The 27553-nt window shown below is 32.9% G+C and overlaps 3 protein-coding genes across 4 annotated transcripts; all 3 read right to left on the reverse strand.

The window, feature by feature from the left end:
* LOC109357780 (methionine gamma-lyase-like) lies at positions 1559 to 3737 on the reverse strand. Its single transcript, XM_019601824.1, has 2 exons — positions 2880 to 3737; positions 1559 to 2171 (listed from the first exon to the last, which is right to left on the reverse strand). Exons 1-2 carry the CDS (start codon positions 3637 to 3639, stop codon positions 1594 to 1596), a joined length of 1338 nt encoding a protein of 445 aa, XP_019457369.1. The 5' UTR covers positions 3640 to 3737; the 3' UTR covers positions 1559 to 1593.
* On the reverse strand, positions 9302 to 16185 carry LOC109358460 (oligopeptide transporter 7-like). Its single transcript, XM_019602692.1, has 7 exons — positions 15974 to 16185; positions 15242 to 15726; positions 14427 to 14524; positions 11480 to 12049; positions 11138 to 11393; positions 10868 to 11050; positions 9302 to 10220 (listed from the first exon to the last, which is right to left on the reverse strand). The coding sequence occupies exons 1-7, from the start codon at positions 16008 to 16010 to the stop codon at positions 9615 to 9617; spliced, it is 2235 nt and encodes a 744-aa protein (XP_019458237.1). The 5' UTR covers positions 16011 to 16185; the 3' UTR covers positions 9302 to 9614.
* LOC109358461 (serine/threonine-protein kinase WNK8-like) lies at positions 13063 to 21046 on the reverse strand (the record flags this gene model as incomplete). 2 transcript variants are annotated; one of them, XR_002108968.1, is given in 4 exon segments in its annotated part: positions 13063 to 13080; positions 19527 to 20372; positions 20435 to 20831; positions 20936 to 21046. XR_002108968.1 is itself a non-coding variant. In XM_019602693.1 (3 exon segments), coding segments are annotated over 3 exon segments (1281 nt in total), but the record flags the coding sequence as incomplete, so codon positions are not given.

The following is a 27553-nucleotide window of genomic DNA, read 5'->3' on the forward strand; positions in this document are numbered from 1 at the left end:
TTTTAAATATTTTTATGAACTTTTACAATAGTCATATGAGGACATTGTAATTTTTCCACAGGAAATGTATTTTTATGAAATTTTAAATAAGTATGTGTTAATTTCAATTTCATTGTTAGTAATTTAAAATTATATGTATGTAGGGACTAAAAATAGTTTATGGTGTATACTTGTAAAACACATAAAGTATAAAGGAGTTTTGTGAACTTTTTTCTATTGTAAGTGTAAAAATTTAAGTATAAAAATTTATACACAATCATTTATTTGAGTTTTTAATATATGCACTAAGAGTATATAAATTTTATACATTATCATTGTATCACATGTTTACTCATCACTCTTCAAGAAAAGTAATACAAATAAATGATTCACAATATACTATATGTGTATAAATTATTACATCATCATCAAAAACAACTTTTTCTTTCTAGGAATGGTGAATTTCATCAAATGAAGCATGTATATACTCATTTATTGTTCATTTTCACTTATTTGAAAATTCTATTCGCTTTGCTAATTAGAGAATAAGTAAGAAATACATTACATAGAAATTACACTAAAAAATATATCAAAATTTAAATGAGAAAAATGTATGAATTGACAATATAAAGTTTTATACAATGTTAATCCATCATTCAATATTTATTTTCAATCATCATTAACTCTTAAAAAAGTAATATAAATGAATGATAAATAATATATTAACTGTATATAAATCTTTACTCACTCATAGTACATATATATTACCCTCAATTTTTATATGTTTATGTGGGGAATGAGAATCAATGACCCACATTTTGTGTCTCATTGTGTTCCAATCCAATGAAGAGTTGTCATATATTTGGAAAGAAAAATAAAATAAAAAAATATAAAGTAACATTTTTATACTATTTGGTGTGATATGATTGGCTTGAGACATGAGGATATGAAATCTTAGGGACAAATGATCCTGGTTCTTATGCAAAAACTTCTCGTATACATATTGCTTGTAACAATGCAAAGAAGGTCGGTCTAGTGATATAAAATTCGACTGGATTCCTATAATGATTAAAAGATTTCATATAAGCAACATTCGTTGGGAAGATAGTTATATACTCTAAAATAAATTAATTTCTTACCAACACAGTGAAAAGATATCATTCATAAAAAAAAAGTTTGTTGTTATATCTATAAGGAAGTTATTTGATTTCCAATTTTTTCACATAAACACTTTCCACTTTCTTAATGATATTTTTTATTTACATAATTTGCGGTATTTAACTAAATAAATTTCATCGAAAGAAATATAAATAAAATGAATATAAAACATTTTTATTCTTCCAACTTGTGTGAAAAGTGTTTTCAACACCCTAGTGCTTTTCCAACATGATTTTTAAAAATAAGTCGTTTTTTGTCAAAAGCGTTTGTAGAGAATTTCATTCAAATTCTAAAGACAAGCCAAAACAAAAATACACTAAATTGGCATCATAATATATAGCAACTAGAATTGAAAACAAACAAAAGTTTTTATTACAAGAAGCAACTTCAAACAAACTGCACCAAAATCATAAATAACACTGAAATTAAATAAAATAAATAGCTAAAAGTGATTCTTCAATTCTTGATGTAGAAGCCATCTTCATAAAATCTATTAAGTGCTTTTTCAAGCTGACCCAATTTTTGTTCCAATGTCCCAACATATCCAACAGAAACCCTAATTAAACCTGGTGAAATCCCAGCTTGTCTTTTTTCTTCTTCATTCAATTCACTACTTGTGCTACTTCCAGAACAAGATAACAATGTCTCATAATAACCTAAACTCACAGCCATAAAACCAAATTGAGCATAGTTTTGTAAATAACTCATGAATTTATTAGCTTTTTCTTCTGTTTCCATATCAATACCAAAAAGCCCACCAAAACCATAACCATTATTTGCTATAGATTTTAATAGTTCATGTTGTGGGTGGCTTTTTAGACCTGGATAAATCACTTTTACACCTAGCTTTTCTAACCTTGTTGCATAAGCTAATGCACGGTTTGAATGTTCCTTCATTCTAATGCTTAAATGTGGGATTCTTTCAGAAAGTTCAAATGCTACTTTAGCATTCATTGTAGGACCTAATATCATTAGGGTTCCATTGTGAAGACCCATCATTGAATTCAATAAACTTGCAGGTCCACAAATTGCTCCTGTAATAATAATATCAAGGCCAAATTTTAATAATTACTTACAACATGTTTGATGAAAATAATAATATTCATGCGTTTAATTATTAAAAAATAAAACTAAGTGATTTGAATCAACAAATAAATTTGGTAGATTGTTAATATGTTAAATACTTAGATAGAATCGTTATACCATTCAATTTTTAATTAGTTAAAAAATGGAATAATCTTAGATGAGATAATGTTACTACTAATATTTTAATACAACAATATGAGAGATATTTATTAATAAAACCAATATTAATTATGGTAGATATTTATTTTTTGTTGTATGAATACGTTATACTTGACACTAAAAAAAGCCACCAATGATGAACATAAAAAAAGGAGAATAAAACGTTTTTTTTAATACTTAATGTATTTCAACATTTATACTCTACTTTCTAGCATCAGAAATTTATTTATGTTTTTTTTTTCTTTAGCCTTAGTTATTATCTTAATTCCTTCTTAAAAAACACAAGGTATGATATACAAATATTACTTTCTTAAATAAACAAACCTAATATATCTCCACATGTTCAATTCCAATATTAGAAACAAATATTTTTAATAAAAACATTCCTAAATTTAAGGATAGGAATGTGGTAGAATTGACAAGTCCTATTTTTTTAGATTTATTTTTTATAAAATATAATAATAAGAAGACAAGATTAAAAGTCAAGAACAAAAAACCTGCAATGATGTCAGCTCCACCACTGATAAATTTGGACACACTATGAACCACCACATCTGCACCAAGCCTCGCCGGTGAAACCACCATCGGAGCAAAAGTATTATCAACAACCACCGTGACTCCTTTCCCATGCCCCAACCTACTCAACTCCGGTATATTTGCCACCTTCAAGTTAGGATTTGACATGGTCTCAAAATACAACACATTTGTTTTCCCTTCAACTATTGCATCATTCACTTGTTCCAAATCCATGATATCAACAAAAGTGGTAGTTATATTTGACACCCTTGGTAGAAAATGGGTTAGAAGGGCATGGGTCCCACCGTAAAGTGAATTGGCGGCCACCACGTGTCCGCCACTGCTGACAAGCTGCAGCAGGACGGCCGAGATGGCCGACATGCCACTAGACGTGCAGTACGCCGCCTCGGTACCTTCCAAGGCGGCCATCTGACGGCTAAGGTTCAGGACAGTTGGGTTGAAATGACGACTATAGATAAAGAAATCCTGATCGTGACCCAATTCACCAGAGAACATGCGACGCAAGGTCTCTGGCTCCATAACGGTGAACGTGGCGGATGCCTCAATTGACATATTGACTCCGCCATGTTCACCGAATTCGTGGCGCGCAGTTGCCAATGAGGCGGCGGGATCCACAAGGCCACCATTCAATGGACTAGACAATTTCTTTGAGTCATTTTCAAGACCATTGGAGAAGTTGTTGGTGGGAAAAACTAATCCATCATAATTGGTATCAGCCATATTTGGAGAAAATTGATAGGAGAGAATGAAAGTGATGAAGAGAAAGTTGATTGAAATAGATGAGGGATAAAGAAATACCTATAATGGGTATTTATAGAGGGAATTAAATCATGTGTATTTAATGTGAGAATCTTATGTTTTATATTTTTTTTGAAACTTTTATCACATTGGAAAACTAAGCCTAATCCTACCAAAAAAAACTTGTAGGTTTTGAATCTAGACAATATTGGGGTGAATCTGGTCTTGTTAGTCACCAAATACGTTTACTACTGCATTCAAATAAGAAAAGTCATTTACAACCTCTAATATCATACCCAACAAAATCAGCACCGAAGAAATATGCTTCCCAATAAAATTCATTCCAAGTAAATAGATACGGCTATAATAATTACTTGCCTAAAATGGTTTAAATATGTAAAGGGTATTTTTTTTTGTTTCTCACATATATCCTCGCACTTGAGGCAATCATGTCCGAGCCGGGAACATCCACAGGTACGTGTGGCTAACTGTAGGAGCATTTTTTCCATCCACAAGACTCGAACATGGGTTCTTACTTAAGGGGAATCAAGCATGTACTACTTGAACCAATCATCTGTGCTTAAAAATAATGACTAAAACTAAAGTTACCCAAAATTCATATATATGGATGTGATATTTGGCTATCTGCGCAAAATTTGGTCTTTTTTCACAATTACATGGAATCATTTAAATAAATTTATTTATTTTTTTGGGTCAAATAATCTACCGTTTGTGAGTATAATTTGTAAGGATGGCCTTAGAAAAGAAATTAAAATTATTTTATTTTCATGCAAAAAGGAGTATTACTTGCCCCATTCAATCTCATAAAGTTTTTATTCACAAGAAGAACATATTTGTTTTTGACTTGAATGTATTAATTATAATAGAAATTTGCAGATTAGATTTTAAAGTTAATATTTATTTAACTATGTAAAAACTTGCACGTACGGTTTTTACGCTAGATGAATGATAAAAAGAAATAGGTTCTTTTAGAGGAAATTAATTAATAGCAGTTTTAGGTATCTCTAATTATTTTAACTTTTATTAACTATGATCAATTTTTTTGGTATTATCAAGAGTATCTCTTATTTTTTTGGGTAAAAAACTAATATCTTTTGAGGTTCGTGACTATCCTTCTTAACAAATGTCGCTTCCAAAAATTGATCAACATTTTATATCGAGTGAGACCTTGGGAATTGAAATCATGAGTAACATAACAATCTCATAAGAAAAAAAGAAAATAACCAGATGTAATAATCGTTATTAATACTGGATTAGTTAAACTGGATAAGTTAAATATAGATATATATTTATTATACTACCATTAATATTGATAAATGAGAAAGACATTAATTTACTTTTATTTTCATTAAAAAATAATTTTAAATAAAAATTGACCGGTTGACTAATACAGTTTAATTAAGAATAAGTTAGTATAATCAGTTTTGACTAATTTTGACCACTATAATTACATAATCAGTAATTATTATATCATATTAGTATTGAAATTAATTCACTGATTTTCTGGTTAAACTTACCAACATTTTTACAATACTAGCTGCAATAACAAGGAGAGAAAATTATAGCGAATTATCAATCAGAAATAAGGAACTACATTGACAAAATAGAAAAATAAAGATGAACCAAATATTTATTCAGTTTTTCTATTGATATTTATTGATTTTGTGATTAGATAACAGTGTATACAAGCTATAATATAATAATGTATTGAACTAAGTACATATTTTTATTATGAAAAAAAATCAAATTTATTAATTATACATTATCTTCCATATCACAAATTTTCTCGGTGCAACAAAAACTAAGGGAACGTGTTTTTTTATGAAATTAAAGAAAGGGGAAGAGTGAGATGGAAGATAGTGTCTAATTAATATATTGATTTTTTTAAAAATATAAATATTTATGTGTAATTATAATATATCTTATAGTTACTGATATTTAATAATTGTAATGAATTCCTCCGAAGTATTAGAATATGATAAATATATATATTTTTTATTTATTTCATTAAAAATTAAAGAAAATATAAATCCTATAATTTTTTAATACCAGATATTGTAATCCAAATCAAGTATTGGAGAGAAAATGACCCTTAATAATAGCTATTCTTACCATAAACAAAAATTAGTAAAGTGATATTAATGTAGAGATACATAGTAAATATAGAAAACAAAAAATACTATATGAATTCGCTATACTAAATTACTAATTAAACACATTGATATGTATGAGAATGATCATCCTACAAGAAAAGGCAATTAAAAATTTAAAATCATCCTTGTAAAATAAAATAAGCTACTAACTTATAAGTTATAAGTCGTTTCCAAATAACTTATTAAATACTGAGACTAAAAATCAACTCAAATTAAATGACAGAGTTGTAACACATAAAATATAATAAATGGAATTTAAAACCCTTATATATATACAATTTTCCTCTACCTAATGAAAAAAATGTCTATAAATATTACTTAACACCTAGACCTTGTCAAATGCAAATTTATATTTTACACACTTAACTAAAAAAATGTTAAAAAATCATTGGCAAAGGATGAGCCACTTTGAAGCAACTGTAGTCAACATTGTACATCCCTTCGATGTACATTAAGCACCTTGTTATTGTGAAGCAACATGCACACAAAAATCATATATATATGTTATTTTTGTTCTTGGTTCTATTAAAAAAATTAAACTCATATACCACTGAACCAAAGTTAAATATAAATAATTAATCTTTTACAAGAAAATCATATATTGTCTATGTAAATTAGTATTCTAAATTTAACTTTTTGTAAATTTATGAATAAGAATATTAATTTAGAACATATTCATAAATTTTATTTATACATAATTTACTAATATGTTCCAAATTGATATTCTTTTGAAATAATTGGTAGATATAGTAAACATAATTTAGTAAAAGCACCAATAAAATTTGCCAAATTTAAATAAGGTTTATGTTCATTAAAGTGCCACAAGTATATCCGTAACACCTTGCTCAAGTTGGGGTAGGTATCTACTGCCCCAAAATAATATACCACTTTACGTGTCGTTGTTTATGATTGGTCAGAAAATTAATTAATTATTAAAATTTTAATTTAAATACATTTTTTCAAACGCTCATAATCATTGATACATAAAGTGACGCATATTGTGGGACAGCAGATGCGCTCATGTGAAGTTGGATTACCAACCCCACTAATATCATTTATTTGTCTCACCATGAATCTTGTAACTCTATCTATGTCTCATTCACACTCTTGTATAGTTTATCTGTATTCCTAGTACACTTTAATAATATTATTTTTTGTCAATAAAATATATATATTTATGCTGCAGTGTCCCACAAAGATAGATCATCAATAATAAAAAATAGGTGTTTGCCACGTATATAGGCATTTCCATATAGAGAGTGACATATATAATACAAAATATGACCCAACTACCCCAACTCCTTCGTATTATTTGGGAAGACTATCAATAGAGTGATATTCAATTAGTATAAGACCTTACTATATTTCGAGATAACGAAAATGTTAAAAATTTAATTCTTGAAAATAATACTTATTAAAAGAGGCAATTATACACCAAAAAATGATTAGCTTCTTACTTATATGATAAAATAAGAGTAATCTTTGTAGTATGCCTATGGAATTGGACAAATTAAAGCATATCCATAACTTAATTTGGGTGGTTACACATCTGAATGTGGACATTTGAATAATATTATAATAGAGGAGAAGTGCAATTTTTCCATACACATCTTAAACGTTGAAAAGTAAGTGGCCACATACCCTTAAGATCTTAACCTTATCTTCATCTACAACAATCTATGTCAAATAATATTCAGGATAATATAGGTCAAGTTAAGTGCAGACAAAGTTTTTATGGTGAAATTTATTGGTAATAGTACTTGTATTATTTTCTCTAAAGATAAATCTAGATCTATCATTTCAAACTAAAATTGGATTCATTTACTTTATTTAAAGAAAATAAATTCATTAAAATTGGATTAGATAAAAATGCGAGTGTAAAAAATACTAAGAATTTGGAAAAAAAGATATGAATCGTCTAAGTTATATATAATATGCGAAACAAATCTAGACAACTTCATAAGTAGATATTAATGTTTACATTTGGAAAATCCATCAAAATATCATAGTATAAACATGATATAATAAAAAGTTACATAACTTATGATACATGCATCTACAATATATTTAGTATATTTGGATATATAAATATACATGACGAATTTATACTATTAACCTTCATGATATTGATCATAAGAAGAAACAATTCATCTTTAAACTATCCTTAAATGTCCTATAGTAATAAATTTTATTTTGCCTGTAAATCAATAATTTTATCATCTATAATACCATAATTATGAATAAATGAATTATGATTATATAATTTAGAATTAAATAAACATAAAATTCTACAATAATTTTAAACATCTAACAACTAACTCATATTATATATGACTTTAAAAAATTACACAAAAATTCAAAATTGTATATTGAACCTTAAAAATCTTGATATTAATGTGTATCTAAAAATTTGGACAAAATAGCCCTCATTTATTTTATATAAATAAATGTGATTAAGGTTACTTTAGTAAATTGATTTATTAAAAATAGTTTCCCTCTCCTCCCAAAATCATTCATTTCACACATTTTTCAAAAAGTTTCTCTCTCCTCTTCCAATATCTTAATCCCAAATTCATTCAACACTTTTATGATGTTGAAATTCTTCCCCAAATTTCATTAAAACATAGCCATTGTCTCCATCAACTCAATAAAAAGGACTCCTCTCCAAAACTAAAGAGTCCGAATTTATTAAAATAATTAACTTTACAAAATAATAATTTAGATTATTATATTTTATTTTTGTCATATGTCATAATTTTATGTATACACTCATCTCTCCCACGATGGAGACAAGTCGGATCCAACTCAACCACTATTGACATTCAACTCATCACCCAACCATTATTCTCATTTCTCAAGATCAAAGACTTAACCTCATATCCATTCTCAAAACCCATAAACGTCATTGTTGGCCAAATGCACGAAACTAGAACAATTTTGTACATTGTCCATTGTTAACGTTATATTTCAAGAAGCATTTTCAAGAAGCAAGTGGATTTGAGGATTTTCTGCTTATGTTTGGTATTATTACCAAGATGCAATTGGAAGTACAAATATGTGATTAAAGCTAATTCTTTAAATATTTATTATTTTGTCTATTTTTGCTTCAACATTATTGGTCTGTAACATAATTTAGGACACTATTTATAACATCATATCTTTCTCCATAGATGTTGTGTCTCCTTATAACTCAAAGATATAGTGGTACTCATGTATAGAACATATTTGAGTTCAAAAAAATAGAGTTTTTAATAAACATTTAATGGCTCGAAAATTATCAACAATGTGTTAATCTAGTAATGTAAGGCTGATCCCTTGAATGACCAAAAGGTTAATAGTTCGACTTCTGGGAGTGATATTTGTTGGGAAGACAATCACACACCCCGAAAGCAATTAGTTCCTTACCCAAAAGTGAGAAAATACACACACAAAAAAGTTTAAAAACTAAATCACAAAGATAAGCCTATTGAAAAATGTTGACATTAATAAACATGATTAACCATGGATGAATTTTTACAATGCAGAATCAAATTTAATTAACCATAGTTGATTTGAAGGAAAAAATATATACATTAACCACACATAATAATAAATGATGTGTTTGTTGAACTAGACAACATGAATTCCTAAGATTGAGAAACATTCATTTTGGTAATCACATTTTACTCTAATAGCATGTTTGGTTCCAACTCTTCAAAAGTGATTCAAACCAAAAGCTATATTATTAACAGAGTTGTGCTAAAAGTGATTCTGAAGCACCCCTAAAGAAAAACCAAACATAGCCTAAGTGAAAACAGGACAACCTTGAACGACAACTCCTTTGGCTGTTGGACAATGAGCTAAAGGACAACCATCAAGGTTATTTCCCCACCATTCGATACTAATATTCTCCGATCCGAGACAAAGATATAAAAGCACACCCATGAACGCAAGTCCCGCATCTAAGGCCCCCGAAAGAACATAATTGTGACGCTGCCACCATTCCGGCTTGTACCTATACACAACAAATCCAGATAGGAAACCAATAATGACCCAGCTAGTGTAATTCACTGCTGTTGCTGGAGGCATCATTCCCGTTGCGCCGATCAAAACAGGCATGTTTACGAGCTTAATCCACTCTTGTTGTGGAAAGGCCTTAGCAGCCAGCCAAACAAGTAAAGGAGCAATGGCTCCTCCTAGGAAAAACCAGTTGATTCGAGCATAGTTTCCGAGGTCGCCGAAGATTCGCCTTGGCGCAATCAAGCCCCAAATGACCGATGCATCGTAGAACACCGTGTCGCCTGGACAAGTCCAAACAGAGGATGTATCCTGGCATATGTCTGGTATGGTTTCCATTAACCACCATGCAGTGCTCAAATACACAATACTTGCTATAAGTGTTCCTACAACCTGAGTAATTAACCATCTTCAATCAAACTTTACATTGAGAAAACATTTGGTTTATATGAGTGTGGATCAATAGTGAAGTAACACATCTATATTAGGATGAATTGTTCATTAAATGATGTCTAAATAAGTTGTATAAATAAGGGTAGTTATATATGGTCACATCTTTTTCCAACATGTATGATGAAAAGATATTTTGATTATGAACATTTACAAAACTAGCTAGAGTGATTACTCATTTCCGTCTCTCGTGTTTTTCGATTTTACCAATTTGGTCCCTCAAAAATTGAAAAACCTAAAAAAGATCCCAAAAACTTCATACATAGGTTAAATTGGTCATTTTAGGGTCAAACTAGTCTCTATCAGGTATAGTAAAAACATGATAAAAAAAACTAATTTGACCCACATTTAAAATTTTTTGGACCAATTTGAATTTTTAAAATTTTGAGAGACCAAACTGATAAGATCAAAAAACACAAACGACTGGAATGAATATTTATTTATTTATTTATTTATTTTTTTTTTGCATGTTGAAGTAAAATTAACAACTTGCTAATAAAAAAACTATAACTTGAAACCTTGCATACCATTTTGAAATTATTTAAATGGTTTTAGTAAAAAATGTGTAAAAATGAAAGATGAATATTGACCTGTGCCATGAACATGGTCCTAGGAGGGATTTTCATATAGTGACCAAGCTTGAAGTCTTGCAAGAAAGTGATAGCTTGTGTCATACTAATGTAACCATAAACCTTAAAGCACATGTTTGCAACAGGATAACCTGGGTAGATATATCCTATCACATATTCTGTGATTATGTTCAATCCAGGTGACTGTAGTAAATAGTACAAATTACAAAGTTAGACAAAAAAAACAATGAAAAATGGAGAACTTTTTTGTATTCAATAGTACTAACTAACCTGATTTGTGAGTGCAGTGATTATCCCAATGGGTAGAGTGAAGAATATAGCTATGGCACATGCAAGTAAAACACCCCACCAAGGTAATTGAAGTTGATCATTGTAATACTCACAAGCAAAGATTGTAGCTGCAATATTTGCAATGAGTATGCACACAAACCACCACTCAGGAACTTGCTTGTATTTTCTCATAAGCTTTGTGTGAATATCCATTTTTCTTTCCTTAAAACTTGATTTGCTTTGTTCCCATATTTCTCTGCATTTTCATCTCATACTTAATAATATTAACATGAATCTTTTATGTAGTTTAGAATTTGAAGTGTGAAAAGATTGAGTACTAACCTTCCATGAAAGAGACCAACATGCACAATGGTAGCAGAAAGTGCAGCAAAACCAACACCATAAGTCATAGCAAAGAAAGTACTTAGGTGTAGTTTACCTTCTTTTTCATAAGCATCAAGGTCCAGGTGAAAATTGTTGTCTATTATACTTGTAATGTTATAAACTGAGCCATGTGAAGTGAAAAGTTTGTTGGAGAAAATAGGGAATGTTTTTGCATCATAAATATTGAACCAATAGCACAATGGTGTAATAATATACATCACAAACACAAAGCCCACAGCTACATTTGCAGTTGCAAACCATGGGCTTGCAAGTGGGCTTCCAAGGTAAGCTGAAACTGCAGACCAATCAAGCCCAATGGCACCAATTCCAAGCCCATTAAGGCCTGACCCAAGTTGTTGGGCCAAAATATTATTTGGGAAAATCCAACAAACCCAAGAAAGTGAAGTCAACATTTGAAAGAGATAGCCTGGGAAAACATAATAAGCAAAGCTGCATAGAAATGCTATTACAAAGAATTGTGATCTTGTTAAAACTCCTTTTCTGCTTTCTTCTTTTTCATGTAGGGCCCTGAATAAATCAAATTCTACTTCTTAGAAATAGAACTACAAAAAGTCTTGATTGAATCAGGCATAAAATATTTAAATAATCACATTTATTCATCTAAACATGTAGTATATTAAAATCATGTATTTTTCTCTTATTTTATACTTTTAAAAACTTACTCATGTCTGTTTTAAAAATATTTTCTTTACCAATAAGGAGTTGGTCCAGTAGTTAAGGCCCAACTAGATCCCCAAGATCAATAGTTCGATTCCTGAGAATAATACTTGTTGGGAGAGACAATCAATCATGAACTTTGAAAGGGATTAGTTCATTATCGAGAAAGGTGAGAAAATAGCCTTGATAATACAAAGGAAATACTTTCTTTATCATAGAAGATGGTAAATATTGTGAAGAATTTTTCTCAAATCAAAGTAGCAATAGTAAATAAATAAAATTGTATACTATGGTAAATATTGATTAATTCGTTAGAGAAAAATATTAAAAGTATGTTCTTTTAACCTTGTAAGCTTTTATTATATTTTGGGATAATGTATAAATGGAACATGATAATGAGATTTTACTCAATAACTAAAGAGACAAATGGGTAAACCATATATTTTTAGAACTCTACAATTCATTTGTGTAGTTCCTTATCCTTATCATTATCAAGGTTGAATGAATCTATGATGATTCTATACGCAACAGCATCACCTATCACATAAACCCAATTCCTTAGGACAAAGACATGTACCCTTTTGTCTCGTATTGTGTCCTATACGCTATTCTGTATTGATCATGATAAAGTAAAAATAGAAACCATAAAATTTAAGTTTTTAATTGATATAATATGTTTTTATTGACGCATAATATAAGACAAAATTTGAGACAAAACAAATTTATTCCTAATAATTAACCATCCAATAGCTAGGGAAATATTGAGAGGTAATGGAAAGTATTTAATTCCCAAAAATCATTGTTGAATTTGGTTATAGGATAGCAGTTTCAAAAGATGCTGATGGTTATGCATATTGGAATAAAATAAAAAGAAAAAATAACGTAAATTTTCTCAAAGTTTACGATTTTTTGTATGATATAGAAAAAAAGTGCTGAAATTGAAAATAAAATTATAGTTAATAAGATATTTAGGGAATCTTGGAACATTGTGGACCACGTTGATTCCAAACTATTCTGACAGAAATAATACTTACAACTACCTTCACAAAAGAATTATTAATATCTAGCTACTACAACTTGTTTGAACGGCAACAATAATTATATGGTCATTTTCCATTATTTTATTTGTATAAAAGAAGGACAATTATTAATATAGTATCAAGTTCATCGACCTATATTTTTATTTTTTGATATCGTGTATACACAAAATTTCTATAAATTTTTTAATGTATGTCACTAATAATAATTAGTATGTCATTGAATATTTTTTCATGATGTCAAAGTTATTCTTATTGAAATGGTGAAGAGAGAATATATGAAATAATAGTAATGCATTGATAAAAAATAATAAAAGAAAATGTATAAGTTTCTTCAAGTTATTAAATTGGGATGTTCTAAAAACATAAAATTGGAATATGGAAATTATGCTATAGTGGTTACTGAATGGAATTGAATAAAATTATACATGTTTAGTTACTTGAATATCTTTTTAGAAATATTTTACATTTATGTAATAGTAAAGGCAAAATTAAAATATAAAAAATTGTTTGTTCAATTATCTAAATACCTTTAAAGATGTTTTGCTTTATATAGTAGCATAAATATATTTAATTAAGATTTTCCTATTCTAATAAGATTCATTTATCTTTTCTTTCTACTCAATTAATTGCCATTTCTTTCCGAATAATTAAAGCAATGGCATTTTAGTAACAAAAGTATGTTTAAACATTGAAAAAATGGTTCTATACAAAGAAAGCAAAACTATAATAATCTTATAAAAAGGAAAATAAACATAATATATATGTGTGAAAAGAGAGAGAGGTTTAATTGATTTACATAAAATAAAAACGTGTGATTATAATATAATTATTCATATTAACAAAATCAAGCACACCATCAAAATATATTTATTCATGCCGTTGAATTAGGTGAAGATCTTTTAATACCTACAACATAATAAGTGCATTTTAAGCACACTAACATGGGGAAGTTCTAGAAATAATCACCTTTTAGTGGAACACACATCATTTGAATGTGCCTATAAAATAAATTTGTGCCAGCTTATGTAAGAATTTCCATTAAACTACACAATAGTTTTTTTTTTATGCTTAAACTATATCATATTTTATACAACCATAACATGTTTATATTAATTTAACATAGATAATAGATTTTAATATCAATTTTTAAACATGATTATGAGTTAGAATGCACTATTTTGTTTTACCTAAAGAGTGAAACTTGGACTAAATTTGAAGGCCACCACATTTCTGCTGGTTCCACCAGATATCTTCTAAATATGCCAGCCCATCCAAATCCTAATACCTGCCAATCAATACCATATAATTAATTTATATTCATAAGTTACTATTTTTTATATGTCACTTTTCTTATATTGGTAGTAGCACAACAAATTGTTAAATATCAATTCCGACGTTATTAAATATCAATTTTGGCGTAGTTTAAATCAGCCAAAACTTTGAGAGATCACATTTAATTTATATTAATGTTGGTGACTAATGAATGATGGGTATCCAAATTTTTTTATTAATAAAAGGGAAATTCATTAACACAAAAGAGTACTAGAGATACTCATAGAAAGAACATGTGAATCAATTTGGATACACGTAGATAGATATAAACTTGCTTGAATAACAACAAATCATTCCTATTTCCTAGTACTTACAATTTTAAAATACTTTTTTTAGTTAAATGATAATATTCAATGTTAAAAATCGATTTTTTTGTACTACCACCTCACATTTTTGGATAAGAAATTAGACCTCCCAATAAGTGTCGCTATCAGGCATCGAACGTTCGACCTTGAGGATCTAATGGAGTCTTACATTATTAAACTAACATCTCGTTAGTTGTTAAAAATATATTAATAATTATAGTAGATAGATATTAGATTATGTAAAAGAATAACTCATTGTAATGAAATAAATTAATGAATAAATAAAGCAAGTGGAAATTAAAGAAAATGGTTGGTCCATGCAATAATGAAGAATAATAAGTACTATAATAAATTAATGGACCTACCTGAGTTGTGAGGACAACAAGCAATGAAACAAAGAATGTGATATTCTTATGGTAAAAAACTTTGACAGCAGTAACAATATGAATGGCATAGACATTTCCAGCACCAGAATTAGCAAAGATTGTTATCAGAACATGTTCTTTCACATTGAAGGGTCCAGGGTTCAATGTAAACTCCCATTTTTTTCCTTTGAAGAAAACACGTTTTGTTATTTTTGCAGCCATGAGTTGACCTAAGGGCACCACCGCGATCTGCGCAGAGATCGCGGTGATGGTTAGTGGTTCGGTTCGGTACCAAAAGAATTGGTTCAGGAATGAGAGAAGGATGCATGATAGGGTTCCTAGGAACCACATTCTGAAGGTCAGAACTGGAAGTGAAGGGTCATCTTTTGTTGAAACCGTTAGGGCAACTTGTTTGATTGGTGAATTCTCATTAGAATCTTCTGAAGAGGTTGAACCTTCATCTTTCTCCTTCTTGTTAGAAGACACTACATAAGTTTTTAGATAACATATTAATTCACGGAAGATATAAATCAAGTATACGGTTTTGAATTGTAATACACAATCGTAGTTGTGGCCATAATATTGTCGAGTTTGTTTATGGTCATGAAAGTACCACAACGATAATATTATGGCTATAATTATAATAAGTCGATAAGTATAATACAACTTATGACTATAATCGCAATTCGAAACCATGAAAGAAAGAAATGGAAGTAAAAATGAGATGCTTACAGAGAGGTGATGTGATCTCATGTGAGATTTCTTCCATGAGATCTATGAATTGATTTTGAATATTAGTGTTATAATCTTATTTGGAAGAGAAGAAGATTATGTTTTTATTTTTGTATGGAGAGGAGGATATGAGAGAGTGAAATGAAGATGAGAATAATTTATAGTTCAATGGCTAAATTGGTAGATACATACCCAGCTACCACGAATTTGTAGCTAGCCCATTGCATAGCCTATGAATATATAGTATATAATTATATATAATTAGTTTGTCCACTTTTACAGAATTCACTTTTCTCCAACATTCTCATTTCTTGTTCCGAACCAATCATATATTGTCATATGGATAATTTTTTTTATTAAAAACAAAAATAACAATAAATAACATTCTGATTGATCCGAACAGAAAATAAGACATTATTAGAAACATGTGATCTCGACCTACGTTATTATAATTCTAAATATATGATTCTTTTTTCAACTATATATGAAAAGTCTAATATTGGAGAATGGGCTAAATAAATATATAAACTACACCAATTAAAATATCAAAGTTAAAAATAAATTTCATTATATGTTTATCACATTGAATATTTTTTTAAAACAAAGGTGACAAAGCACCCCGTATATATTAATAAGAAGAAGCATCATAAGGAAAGCAATTACAAGTTTCTAAATCTATAGTTAGGCCGACCTATCCAATTTTTGCAAAGTTATTAGTGATGAAAGAAGGCATTACATTCCACCAAGTATTTGATCTAGATAACAACCATAATTAGCCATTTGGTCCACATAAATATTACCTTCCCTAAAGATGTGAGATATGAAGAAATTAATAGCGGAGTATAGAGACTTGCATCTAGAAAATCTGTTTTTGAAGTTGCCAGGGGGGTGGATTTCCCTTTGAATATATCCACGACCAAAGTGGAATCACACTCTAACCAAAGGTTATACCAACTCCTTTTGTGAGCAATTTCCACAGCCAGAATTGATGAGTGCAATTCCGTAAAGAGAGCATTGTTGATATCCAAGTAGGTTGCAAAACCAACATCAAACAATCCGCAATGGTTTCTGAAAATCCCACCACCCCCTGCATGACCAAGGGAGCCATGGGTAGAGCCATCCGTGTTGACTTTGAGATACCCTTGGACTAGAGCCTTCTAAACCACCTCTGAGATGTTAGGAGCTTTACTATACTTAAGAGGCACATTCAAGAGCTTTAGTATGGAAAATTCATCTAAAGAAGGGTAGGCTACAATTGTAGATAAAGAATCAAAAAGAGAAGATTCTCTATTAATCTTAGCAATAGCTTGATGCATTGAAATTTTCCTATCTTCAAATCTTCTCTGGTTTCTGCAATACCATATGGTGTTAGTAGTGTGGATGATGCAGGCGTGGAACACTTGATTTAGCAGAGGGCTCCAGTAGTTCTTGGAGCTAGATAGAACCGAATTAATTGAGGTTAAGTCTAGGGAAATTGAGAAAGAGGTGTTTACCCAGGACCATAAATACTTAGCAAAATGGCAGTGTGAGAACAAATGATTAGAAGACTCAGAGCTTCTATTACAAAGATTGCATATTGAAGGCATACTACAACTTCTTTTCTGCAGATTCTCATATGTAGGCATTCTATTATTCAAAAGCCTCCATAAAATGAAAGACTTTGATGGAGGTATAGATGAAGACCAAATTTTTTTGCACCAACTAACATAAAGGACATGGGTGTTGATATAGAAGAAATCAACCTTTAAGGTGAAGTTGCCATCATTAGGACTCAGCCAAATTAACTTGTCATTGCCAACATAGATTATGGTTGAGGCAATTTGATTTATAAGGGTTGGATGGGTAGTGGCTAAGCACTGAGGAATAGTCCACTTTGAGTTATGGATGAAATCAACTACCTTTGCCAACAAGGATGAATGGATATCAGTAGGAATTTCCAAGGTATCCACTAGAGGCTCCACAAGCCAATTGTCTTTCCAAAAATTGATATTGCACCTCTCAACAACCAACCATATTGAATTACTGAAAACCAGGTTCCATTGCTATTTTATGTCATGTCATATAGAGGATTTGAAATACCTTGAGGGAATGATTATGTTGCAGCCAAACCTCTGCCTATAGAATTGAGCCCATTCCTAGCTAGAAGAGATCATATCCCAAGCCAATTTCATTGAAACAGCTTTGTTGATCAAGTGAAGAGGTTTTATACCAAGGCCACCATCAGCCAATGGATCGCAAACCTGACTCCAAGCCATTGTGACCAATTTCCTAACCTCAGTGTCACCTACCCAAATGAAGTTTCTTATTTTCCTATCTAATTGTTTGACAAGTTGGGAAGGCTATTTGTAAATGTGGAAGTTGTACACAAGCATGCTTTGAATCACAAACTTTACCAACTCCACCCTGCCCATAATAGGGAGATTAGAGCTCTTCCAATTGGTAAGCTTTGTAGTGATTTTGTCAACAATTGGTTGAAGATGTAACCTCTTAGGCTTTCCTTTGAAGATTGGAACACCAAGATAGACAAAAGGAAGGGAGGCAACAGAGAATCCCAAGTAAGAGCTAAGATTAGCAATTTTCGTAGGAGAGGCATTAGTAGTATAGAATTTGCATTTGCTAGCATTGATATTTTGGCCAGATGCTAAGGCATAATCAGCGATTCAAAGTATATAAAGAAGCACACATTCTGACCATTAATACTAAGAGACAATTTGGCTGAGTGAAGGATAGTTTTAATCCAATTGCAGAATTTAATGCATAAACCAAAAGCATTCGAAATATATAAGATAAACCTCCAATTCATTGTGTCAAAGGCCTTTTTTATATCCAGCTTGATAGCTAGATTGTCACCAAAGACTTTATCATCAAGCATATTAATAGCCTCTAAGGCAATGCAGACGCACTCCTGATTTTTTCTGTCCTTAATAAATCATCTTTGATGAGAAGAAATGATTATAGGAGCTATGTTTGCAAGCCTATCAACCAAGACCTTTGTAATAATCTTGAATTGGAAGTTGGCTAGAACTATAGGTCTAAAATCCTCCACTTTATCAGCCTCCTGAGTTTTAGGAATAAGGATCACATCGTTGGAGTTTAAGTTGGGAAGGAGCCAACCCTGGTTAAAGAATTGTCACACAGAGTTGCAGACATGACCATTCATAATGTCCCAAAAAGTCTGATAGAAACAACCCCAAAGCCATCAAGGCGTGAGCTCCCTCTCCATTCAATTTGTAAACTTGTTAAGTATCCATGAATATTGTTTGAGTACTCATAAATAGGTAAACACTAAAGGAGCAAGGAGTTCTGTCTTTTGTACACAAACTCAACGTCCTATACATAAAATGCTGATAAACGTTAAGTGTAATATATTAAAGCATTAAAATGGGATTGACAAAAATGTCAAAATGATAATTCATTACTTCAATTTCCCAACAAACTTTGATCTTTCCACAAACAAATAAATCTATTTATCCCAATTTCCACTCCCCAAAAAACAAGAACCACCAACAAAAAGAAAAATGCAACCCAATGCTCTAGCAGCCACAAATCAATCAATTTATAAGAAGAAAAAAAAACCACAAACAATCATATCCTAATTCATCATATGACTAATATTTTCTTCCTTGTTATACATTTCCTTTTGACATTATCTTCCTTGCTATCCATTTCCTTTTGGCATTTTCTATGGCTTCCTCCCTCATCTTCTCAATCTGACGAAAGCACTGTTGATACTGCATATCTATTGCATCAAGCTCCAACTGCAAATCATCACTGGAAAGATCTTTGTCGGAGAGAGTAAGAGAACATATGCGCGACATGTCAAATATTTCGGATGCACTGGAACATGAATTCATCAATGAGCTTGGTGAGTGGCTCTCTGATTGATTAGCTTTATTCTTGTGTCCATCATCTTGACCACAAAACATGAAATCTGAATTGCAACTGAAGACATCGGATCCTTTCCAGCATTCATCAAGAACTGAAAAGTCGAGCTCTAAACCTTTAGAATCTGAGGCAACTTGAACCCCATACTCTGCTGAAATATCCGACATAAGAGATTCTTGCTTCTCCTGATCTTCCCGGTCGATATGTTTTGAAATAACAAAATCCCCATCGACTGCCTTAGTATCAAAATCACTTGACAGTGGAGGCCAATGGCAGCTTCCTATATCTCCATTCTGAACATCAGGAGACCTGCATAAATGATCTGATCGAAATTGAAGGTCCTGAGATGAGGGTTGCCAGTTGGGGACTAGCTTCACAATCATGTTGTGTATTAGCTCAGCAATGACAGCTACATCCTCACTTGCGAGTTCCAGATGTTCCACCATCTCCGCAGCAATTGAAATTGCAGTATCAGAATCGATAAAGAATGGAAAATGGATATTCCTTGCTCGACCTACACAAGTATATTAACATTCAGCACAAGGTAACAAATAAAAGATATCTGAAAATACTCACCATCTGTATCGGCAATTCGCAGCATAAGCGAAATTGCACTTTCACCATCTTTATCTCCTCTTAACCTAAATTCATTATTCTCAGTCATTCTGACGAGATCAAAAGTTGAAGAAGTATCTTCAACTCTTCTAACAGAGGAGCCAGATGAAGTATGCCTCAAGTTCGAGTCTATCTCCATGGGATGAGGCTCAGATATTGGTGGATTCACCAATTTTGGGAGGGGATTAGGAAGATGCCGTATATCATGATTGCTCCCCTTTGTGTTTTCATTTGCAAGGAATGGGTCTTTCAATAGTTCAGATGCAGGCAATCTCATAGAAGCTGGAACTAGACACTTCTCAATAAATCGCTTCATTTCCAGATCATTTACTTTGGCAAGAGCAGCAGGCTTTATACCCTAAAAGCACGAACATTTGAGTAAAAACCAGGTGCAAGTTATCAAAATAAGAAGACAAAAAAGCACCACGAAATAATTAATAAACTCGTTGGCTGAAGACTTACAGAGGTAACTTTTTTATATATTTGGGCCGGATTTTTACATTCACTGTATGGGTAATCACAGGTGATCATTTCCAGCATACACATGCCAAAGGAATATATATCAACAAGTTCGACTTGACTTATCAAGCTTCCATGCTTGTGGCGTCTTCCATCTCATTCCTCTTCCACCTTCTTCCTTATCAAGCCATCACAATCTTCCCTACACTTTCCCACGCCCAAATCAAAAGACAACCCTTACATATAACCCCCAACCGAACCCAACCATCCCTAAATCACCTCATCTCCCATTGATCCGAAACCATACACATCACTTTACCCTAAACAGCCACAAATCATCATCTACAATTACAAGCCAAAAACCCTTAACTCAAACCCCTCCAACCCTAAAATTACCTAACCAAACCGAGGCCATAAAACCTCAAACCATACACAAACCCTAGCCTACTTATACAACCCCAAACCGAAGCAAATCAACCCAAAAATTGCCCTAATTTGACAAAACCGAATTCACACATTCACAAAGCCTAATTTCAAGCTAAACGATCCTATAATTCTAAGGCAGCCCCTTGAGGTTGTCATCAAGTGGTCATCAGAGCTACTTTAGCTTGAGCAATGTCAAGTCCAGAAAGGAGTCCTACGGTTTCACCAAGATCAGCCTCACTAACCGTGAGACTTCAAAACATGATGGATGCCCAATTCCAAACTCTTCAACAACAATTGGAGGAGTTGAGGATCCATTATGATAGAAGGCTGGATGAACAAAATCATGGTAATCATAACCATGAAAGAAGAAGAAGGAGGCCTAGGAGAGAGGAGAGGCCGAGACATGAGGATAGGTACAATTATTCAAGTGCCTATAATAGTGAAAGGAGACATGGCAGCCGTGGCCATGATGGAACAAACCGTGGCCATGGAAGGAGACATGGAGAGCACCATGGCAGCCCTGGCCGTGGTCATGCTAGCCCAATTCGTGGACATGGAAGGCAAAGAGAGGGTGCAAATACAAGCCCAAACCGTGAGCATAGAGGAGATTTGGATGGTGTTAAGATCAAAGTCCCTACTTTCTTGGGGATGAGTGATCCAGAGGCATATTTAGCATGGGAATTGAAGATGGAACAAGTCTTCAATTGTCACAACTATTCAGAGGCAAAGAAAGTCAAGGTGGCAGCCCTTGAATTTCAAGAGTATGCAATGGTTTGGTGGGATCAGCACCAAAAAGATAGAGTGAGATGTGGAGATGTAGCCATTGAAACATGGGCTGAAATGAAGAGAGCAATGAGAAGAAGGTTTGTACCTCATTCTTACAATAGAGATGTGCATAACAAGCTACAAAGGCTCACTCAAGGGTCCCAAACAGTAGATGAATATTTCAAAGCCATGGAATTAGCCTTGCTTAGGTCCAACCTCAATGAGGACCGTGAAGCAACAATGGCTAGGTTTCTTCATGGGTTGAATCCAGAAATCCAAGATGTGGTGGAATTGCAGCCATATGTGGAGTTAGATGACTTGGTTCAGAAAGCCATCAAAGTGGAGCACCAAATTAAGAGGAAGAAGTCTAAGTACTCCTCTAGTACGTCAAAATCCCACTCTTGGAGAGATGAGCAAAAAAGGGAGAGCCCTAAGGCCAAGGAGGCCGTGGGCAGCCACAAAACCACCCAACCAGCCATGGAGACCAATGGGAAGACTAGAAACGTGAAGTGTTTCAAGTGTCTTGGCCATGGTCACATTGCCTCTCAATGTCCTACAAAAAGGACAATGGTGATCACTAATGGTGTCGTTGAGTCCCAATCCGAACCATCTAGTGGAGAGGAGTGTGATGATGATACATCCATGTTTAATTGTGATATTTTGATGATGAAGAGGCTCTTGGGCAGCCAAGTTAAGAGGCATGAAGAAAGCCAAAAATACAACCTATTTCACTCAAGATGTTTGGTCCAAGGCAAGGTATGCATGTTGATCATTGATGGAGGTAGCTGCACTAATGTGGTTAGCCAAAGGCTAGTGTCAAAGCTAGACCTTGAAACTAAACCACATCCCTCCCCTTACAAACTCCAATGGTTAAGTGATGTGGGTGAGTTGGTTGTGGATAGACAAGTCATGGTACCCTTCTCCATAGGGCAGTACCATGATGAGGTCTTATGTGATGTGGCTCCTATGGAAGCTAGCCACATGTTGTTGGGGAGACCATGGCAATATGAAAAGAACACTAGCCATAATGGTTTCACCAACAAGATCTCATTTATGCACCATGGTCACATGGTGGTGTTAGCCCCTCAGAGCCCTAAACAAGTCCATGAGGACCAAAAGAGGCTAAGGGCTAAGATTGAAGAAGAAAGGAAGGAAAGTGAGGCAAAAGCCAAGTCCATGGCCAAGCCTACACTTGACATTGTTCCTACTCCCAAGGCTGAAATTTTTTCTACACTTAGCCATTCTTTGAAAGATCATGGCAAGGATAGGAAAAAGGATAAGAATGAAGGCAATTCGAGGACGAATTCATTTGAAGAGGGAGGGGATGATGTAAACCCTCCTAGGGCAGCCTTTGATTCCAAGGGCAAGAGAAGTTATGATGGTCCTACAACTAGGGCCAAAGCCAAGGCAGGGATCCTTAAAGTCTCAAAGGACACAATTGACCCAGGAGAGGGTATGTGAGGAGGACATTTATGTCCTTAGGTCACTTTCTACTTAGGTTTATTTTATTTTCATTGATTCAAATAAATGAGATTGCATTCTCATATAGTCTTAGGTTTATTTTCATTGTTAGTATTTAATTCATGTAATATGGGTTGGGAATTATTTGTAACATTGGTCCATATTCATGACCAAGTAGTTTACTTAGGTTCAAGGGTAAGCCTTTCACGTGGCTAGGGCAAATGGAAGTCAATGCATGATCATTTCAAGGAAGGAGGCACGTAAGGAACTCTATCTATAAGGACAAACAAGGAGATAAGGCAATTCAGCTAACACTTTATCTCTAAGGCAAACAAGGAGATAAGGCATGGAGGGAAAACGAATTTAAAAGAAGATAGGTTTGTTTTAGCAATTTGAATTTGAATTTGAATTTGAATTTGGATTTGAAAGAAGATAGATTTGAATTTGAATTCAAGGGTATATGGCACACGTTTTCAAACTTGGAGATAAAGAGAAGATTATATGAATCTCCCAAGTATGCACACGGCTAGAAACAAGGAAAGAAGATAGGAAGCTCAATCTTTTAAGGTGCACAAGGCTATAAAATAGGGAATCCTAATCTCATCTCCAACCAACAACAAATCAGATTGGATTCAAATTAAATATGATTAGTTCCTCAAGATGAAGTCAAATTGATCAAGTCTCTTCCTTCTCCTCAACAAATTCGGCCAACCATCCACCAAAACCGAATTACACTCAAGACTAAGTCAAACAAGCAATTCAGCTCAACCAATTGATATTACTTAGGATTTTATTTTTATGTTTATTAGAAGATAATTTGATTTCTATCTTCTATTTTATCTATTCAGCCAAGGCAACTTTGCCTATTTATATTTTGATCAAATCATTAATAAAGGTTAAGTTTTATTTTGAGTAAATTTGAATTGTTTTAGTTGAGAGCACTTCTCCTAAACTCTATCCTTTGGCCGTGGCCATTGATGAGCTTTTATCAAGCTTCTTAAGCTTGTGGCAAGCAACACTTGACTTATCAAGCTTCCATGCTTGTGGCGTCTTCCATCTCATTCCTCTTCCACCTTCTTCCTTATCAAGCCATCACAATCTTCCCTACACTTTCCCACGCCCAAATCAAAAGACAACCCTAACATATAACCCCCAACCGAACCCAACCATCCCTAAATCACCTCATCTCCCATTGATCCGAAACCATACACATCACTTTACCCTAAACAGCCACAAATCATCATCTACAATTACAAGCCAAAAACCCTTAACTCAAACCCCTCCAACCCTAATTACCTAACCAAACCGAGGCCATAAAATCTCAAACCATACACAATCCCTAGCCTACTTATACAACCCCAAACCGAAGCAAATCAACCCTAAAATTGCCCTAATTTGACAAAACCGAATTCACACATTCACAAAGCCTAATTTCAAGCTAAACGATCCTATAATTCTAAGGCAGCCCCTTGAGGTTGTCATCAAGTGGTCATCAGAGCTAGTTTTGGCTTGAAACCCAAGTCATGGCCAATGAGGCCAACCAAAGGACAAACATCTTCCTTTCTAGGTGTTTGGTCCAAGGAAACATCTGCCTATTAAGTATTGATGGTGGTTGTACCAACATGGCTAGTTCAAGGTTAGTTTCAAAACTAAACCTTGAGACTAAACCACATCCCACTCCTTACCAACTACAATGGTTAAGTGAGATTGGGGGGATTATTGTGAACCAGCAAGTGGAGGTTCCCTTTTCAATAGGGAAATATGAAGATGTAGTTCTTTGTGATGTGGTTCACATGGAGACCAGCCATATACGTTTGGGTCGTCCATGGCACATGGATAAGAGGACCATCCATGATGGATTTTCAAACAAATACACTTTTTTTCACCAAAATCGAAAGTTGGTGTTACGTCCCTTATCTCCTACACAAGTGATTGAGGATCAGAAGACTCTGAAGAAAAAAATTGAGGAGGAGAAAAAGGCAATTGTGTGTAAAAAGGAAATTGAAAAAGAGGGAAGTGAGAATATTTTGGTTCCAAAACAACCCCTACCTCCACTACAGGGTAAAGAAATTTTAGTTACTACTAACAAGTCTCAGGAGGAGAAAAAGGCAATTGTGTGTGAAAAGAAAGTTCAAAAAGAGGGAAGTGAGAATATTTTGGTTCCAAAACAGCCCCTACCTCCACTCCAGGTTAAAGAAATTCTTTTTACTACTAACAAGTCTTTGCCTAGTTTTATTCACAACATTTTGCAGGAATTTGGAGTGAACCTTATTAAAGAAGAAGCACCTATTCATCCATACATTTTGGAGGCTGACTTTTACATTGGGCAAGTTATTCATATGGATGTGATTAGCACAAGCCTTGATGACTCAATTCTTACGAAGTTTTTTAAGGATGAACGTTTCCTCACAAAATTACTATTTGGTGCATGTGTTATTGCTGGACTATTCATCAAGGGTATAATCAATGATGAATATGTGGAGAATTGGTTGTTACAATTCAAGAAGATGGTCTTTGATCCAGGAGGTGGTGATACCTCAAATTTGAGGACAAATTCTTTTCAAGAAAGAGGGTATGATGTAAACCAAGGGGGGCAACCTATGATTTTTGGAGGCCATGTTCTTGCAAAGAATTTATAGCATAGTTTGGTTTATTTTATTTGCATTATTCAAATAAATGAGATTGCATTCTCATGTAGTCTTAGGTTTAATTTCCTTCAAGTATTTTTAGTATTTAATTCATGTAATATGGGTTGGGAATTATTTGTAACATTGGTCCATATTCATGACCAAGTAGTTTACTTAGGTTCAAGGGTAAGCCTTTCACGTGGCTAGGGCAAATGGAAGTCAATGCATGATCATTTCAAGGAAGGAGGCACGTAAGGAACTCTATCTATAAGGACAAACAAGGAGATAAGGCAATTCAGCTAACACTTTATCTCTAAGGCAAACAAGGAGATAAGGCATGGAGGGAAAACGAATTTAAAAGAAGATAGGTTTGTTTTAGCAATTTGAATTTGAATTTGAATTTGAATTTGGATTTGAAAGAAGATAGATTTGAATTTGAATTCAAGGGTATATGGCACACGTTTTCAAACTTGGAGATAAAGAGAAGATTATATGAAGATTAAAGAGAGATTAATCAATCTCCCAAAGATGCACACGGCTAGAAACAAGGAAAGAAGATAGGAAGCTCAATCTTTTAAGGTGCACAAGGCTATAAAATAGGGAATCCTAATCTCATCTCCAACCAACAACAAATCAGATTGGATTCAAATTAAATATGATTAGTTCCTCAAGATGAAGTCAAATTGATCAAGTCTCTTCCTTCTCCTCATCAAATTCGGCCAACCATCTACCAAAACCGAATTACACTCAAGACTAAGTCAAACAAGCAATTCAGCTCAACCAATTGATATTACTTAGGATTTTATTTTTATGTTTATTAGAAGATAATTTGATTTCTATCTTCTATTTTATCTATTCAGCCAAGGCAACTTTGCCTATTTATGCATTCAGATTGGATTAATATAAGTTAAGTTGAATTTTGAGTAAATTTGAATTGTTTTAGTTGAGAGCACTTCTCCTAAACCTAGGTTGGCTGTGGCCACCACTAACAAGTTCTTATCAAGCTTCCTTGCTTGTGGCGAACATCATAGCTTATCAAGCTTCCATGCTTGTGGCGCTTTCTCACCTTCCATTCTTTTCCATCTTCTTCAACAACACTTAACCAATCTGCCCAAAGTACTTCCCAATCCACTTCCTCATCCTTATCCTTATCCTCATCCTCATCCTCTTCCTCAACGTCATCCATATCCTATCCTCATCCTATCCCTGTCCTCATCCTTATCCTATTCATATCCTCATCCTATCCTCAACTTCGTCCTCATCCTATCCTCATCCTCATTCTCTTCCTCATCCTCCTCCTCATCCTATCCTCATCCTCATTCTCGTCCTCATCCTATCCTCA

This window comes from Lupinus angustifolius, chromosome LG10 (genome assembly GCF_001865875.1).
Source record: "Lupinus angustifolius cultivar Tanjil chromosome LG10, LupAngTanjil_v1.0, whole genome shotgun sequence".
Lineage (NCBI taxonomy): Eukaryota > Viridiplantae > Streptophyta > Magnoliopsida > Fabales > Fabaceae > Lupinus > Lupinus angustifolius.

What these genes read in the sequence shown, in the direction of transcription:
- LOC109358460 (XM_019602692.1), bottom strand. Translation starts at nt 16,010, where the DNA reads ATGGAAGAAATCTCACATGAGATCACATCACCTCTCT. An exon ending in TGAGATCACATCACCTCTCT is followed by an intron (nt 15,727 to 15,973) that starts GTAAGCATCTCA and finishes AAACTTATGTAG; the next exon opens with TGTCTTCTAACAAGAAGGAG. An exon ending in TTGTTGTCCTCACAACTCAG is followed by an intron (nt 14,525 to 15,241) that starts GTAGGTCCATTA and finishes ATTGATTGGCAG; the next exon opens with GTATTAGGATTTGGATGGGC.
- LOC109357780 (XM_019601824.1), bottom strand. Translation starts at nt 3,639, where the DNA reads ATGGCTGATACCAATTATGATGGATTAGTTTTTCCCACCAACAACTTC. An exon ending in TGGAGCTGACATCATTGCAG is followed by an intron (nt 2,172 to 2,879) that starts GTTTTTTGTTCT and finishes TTATTATTACAG; the next exon opens with GAGCAATTTGTGGACCTGCA.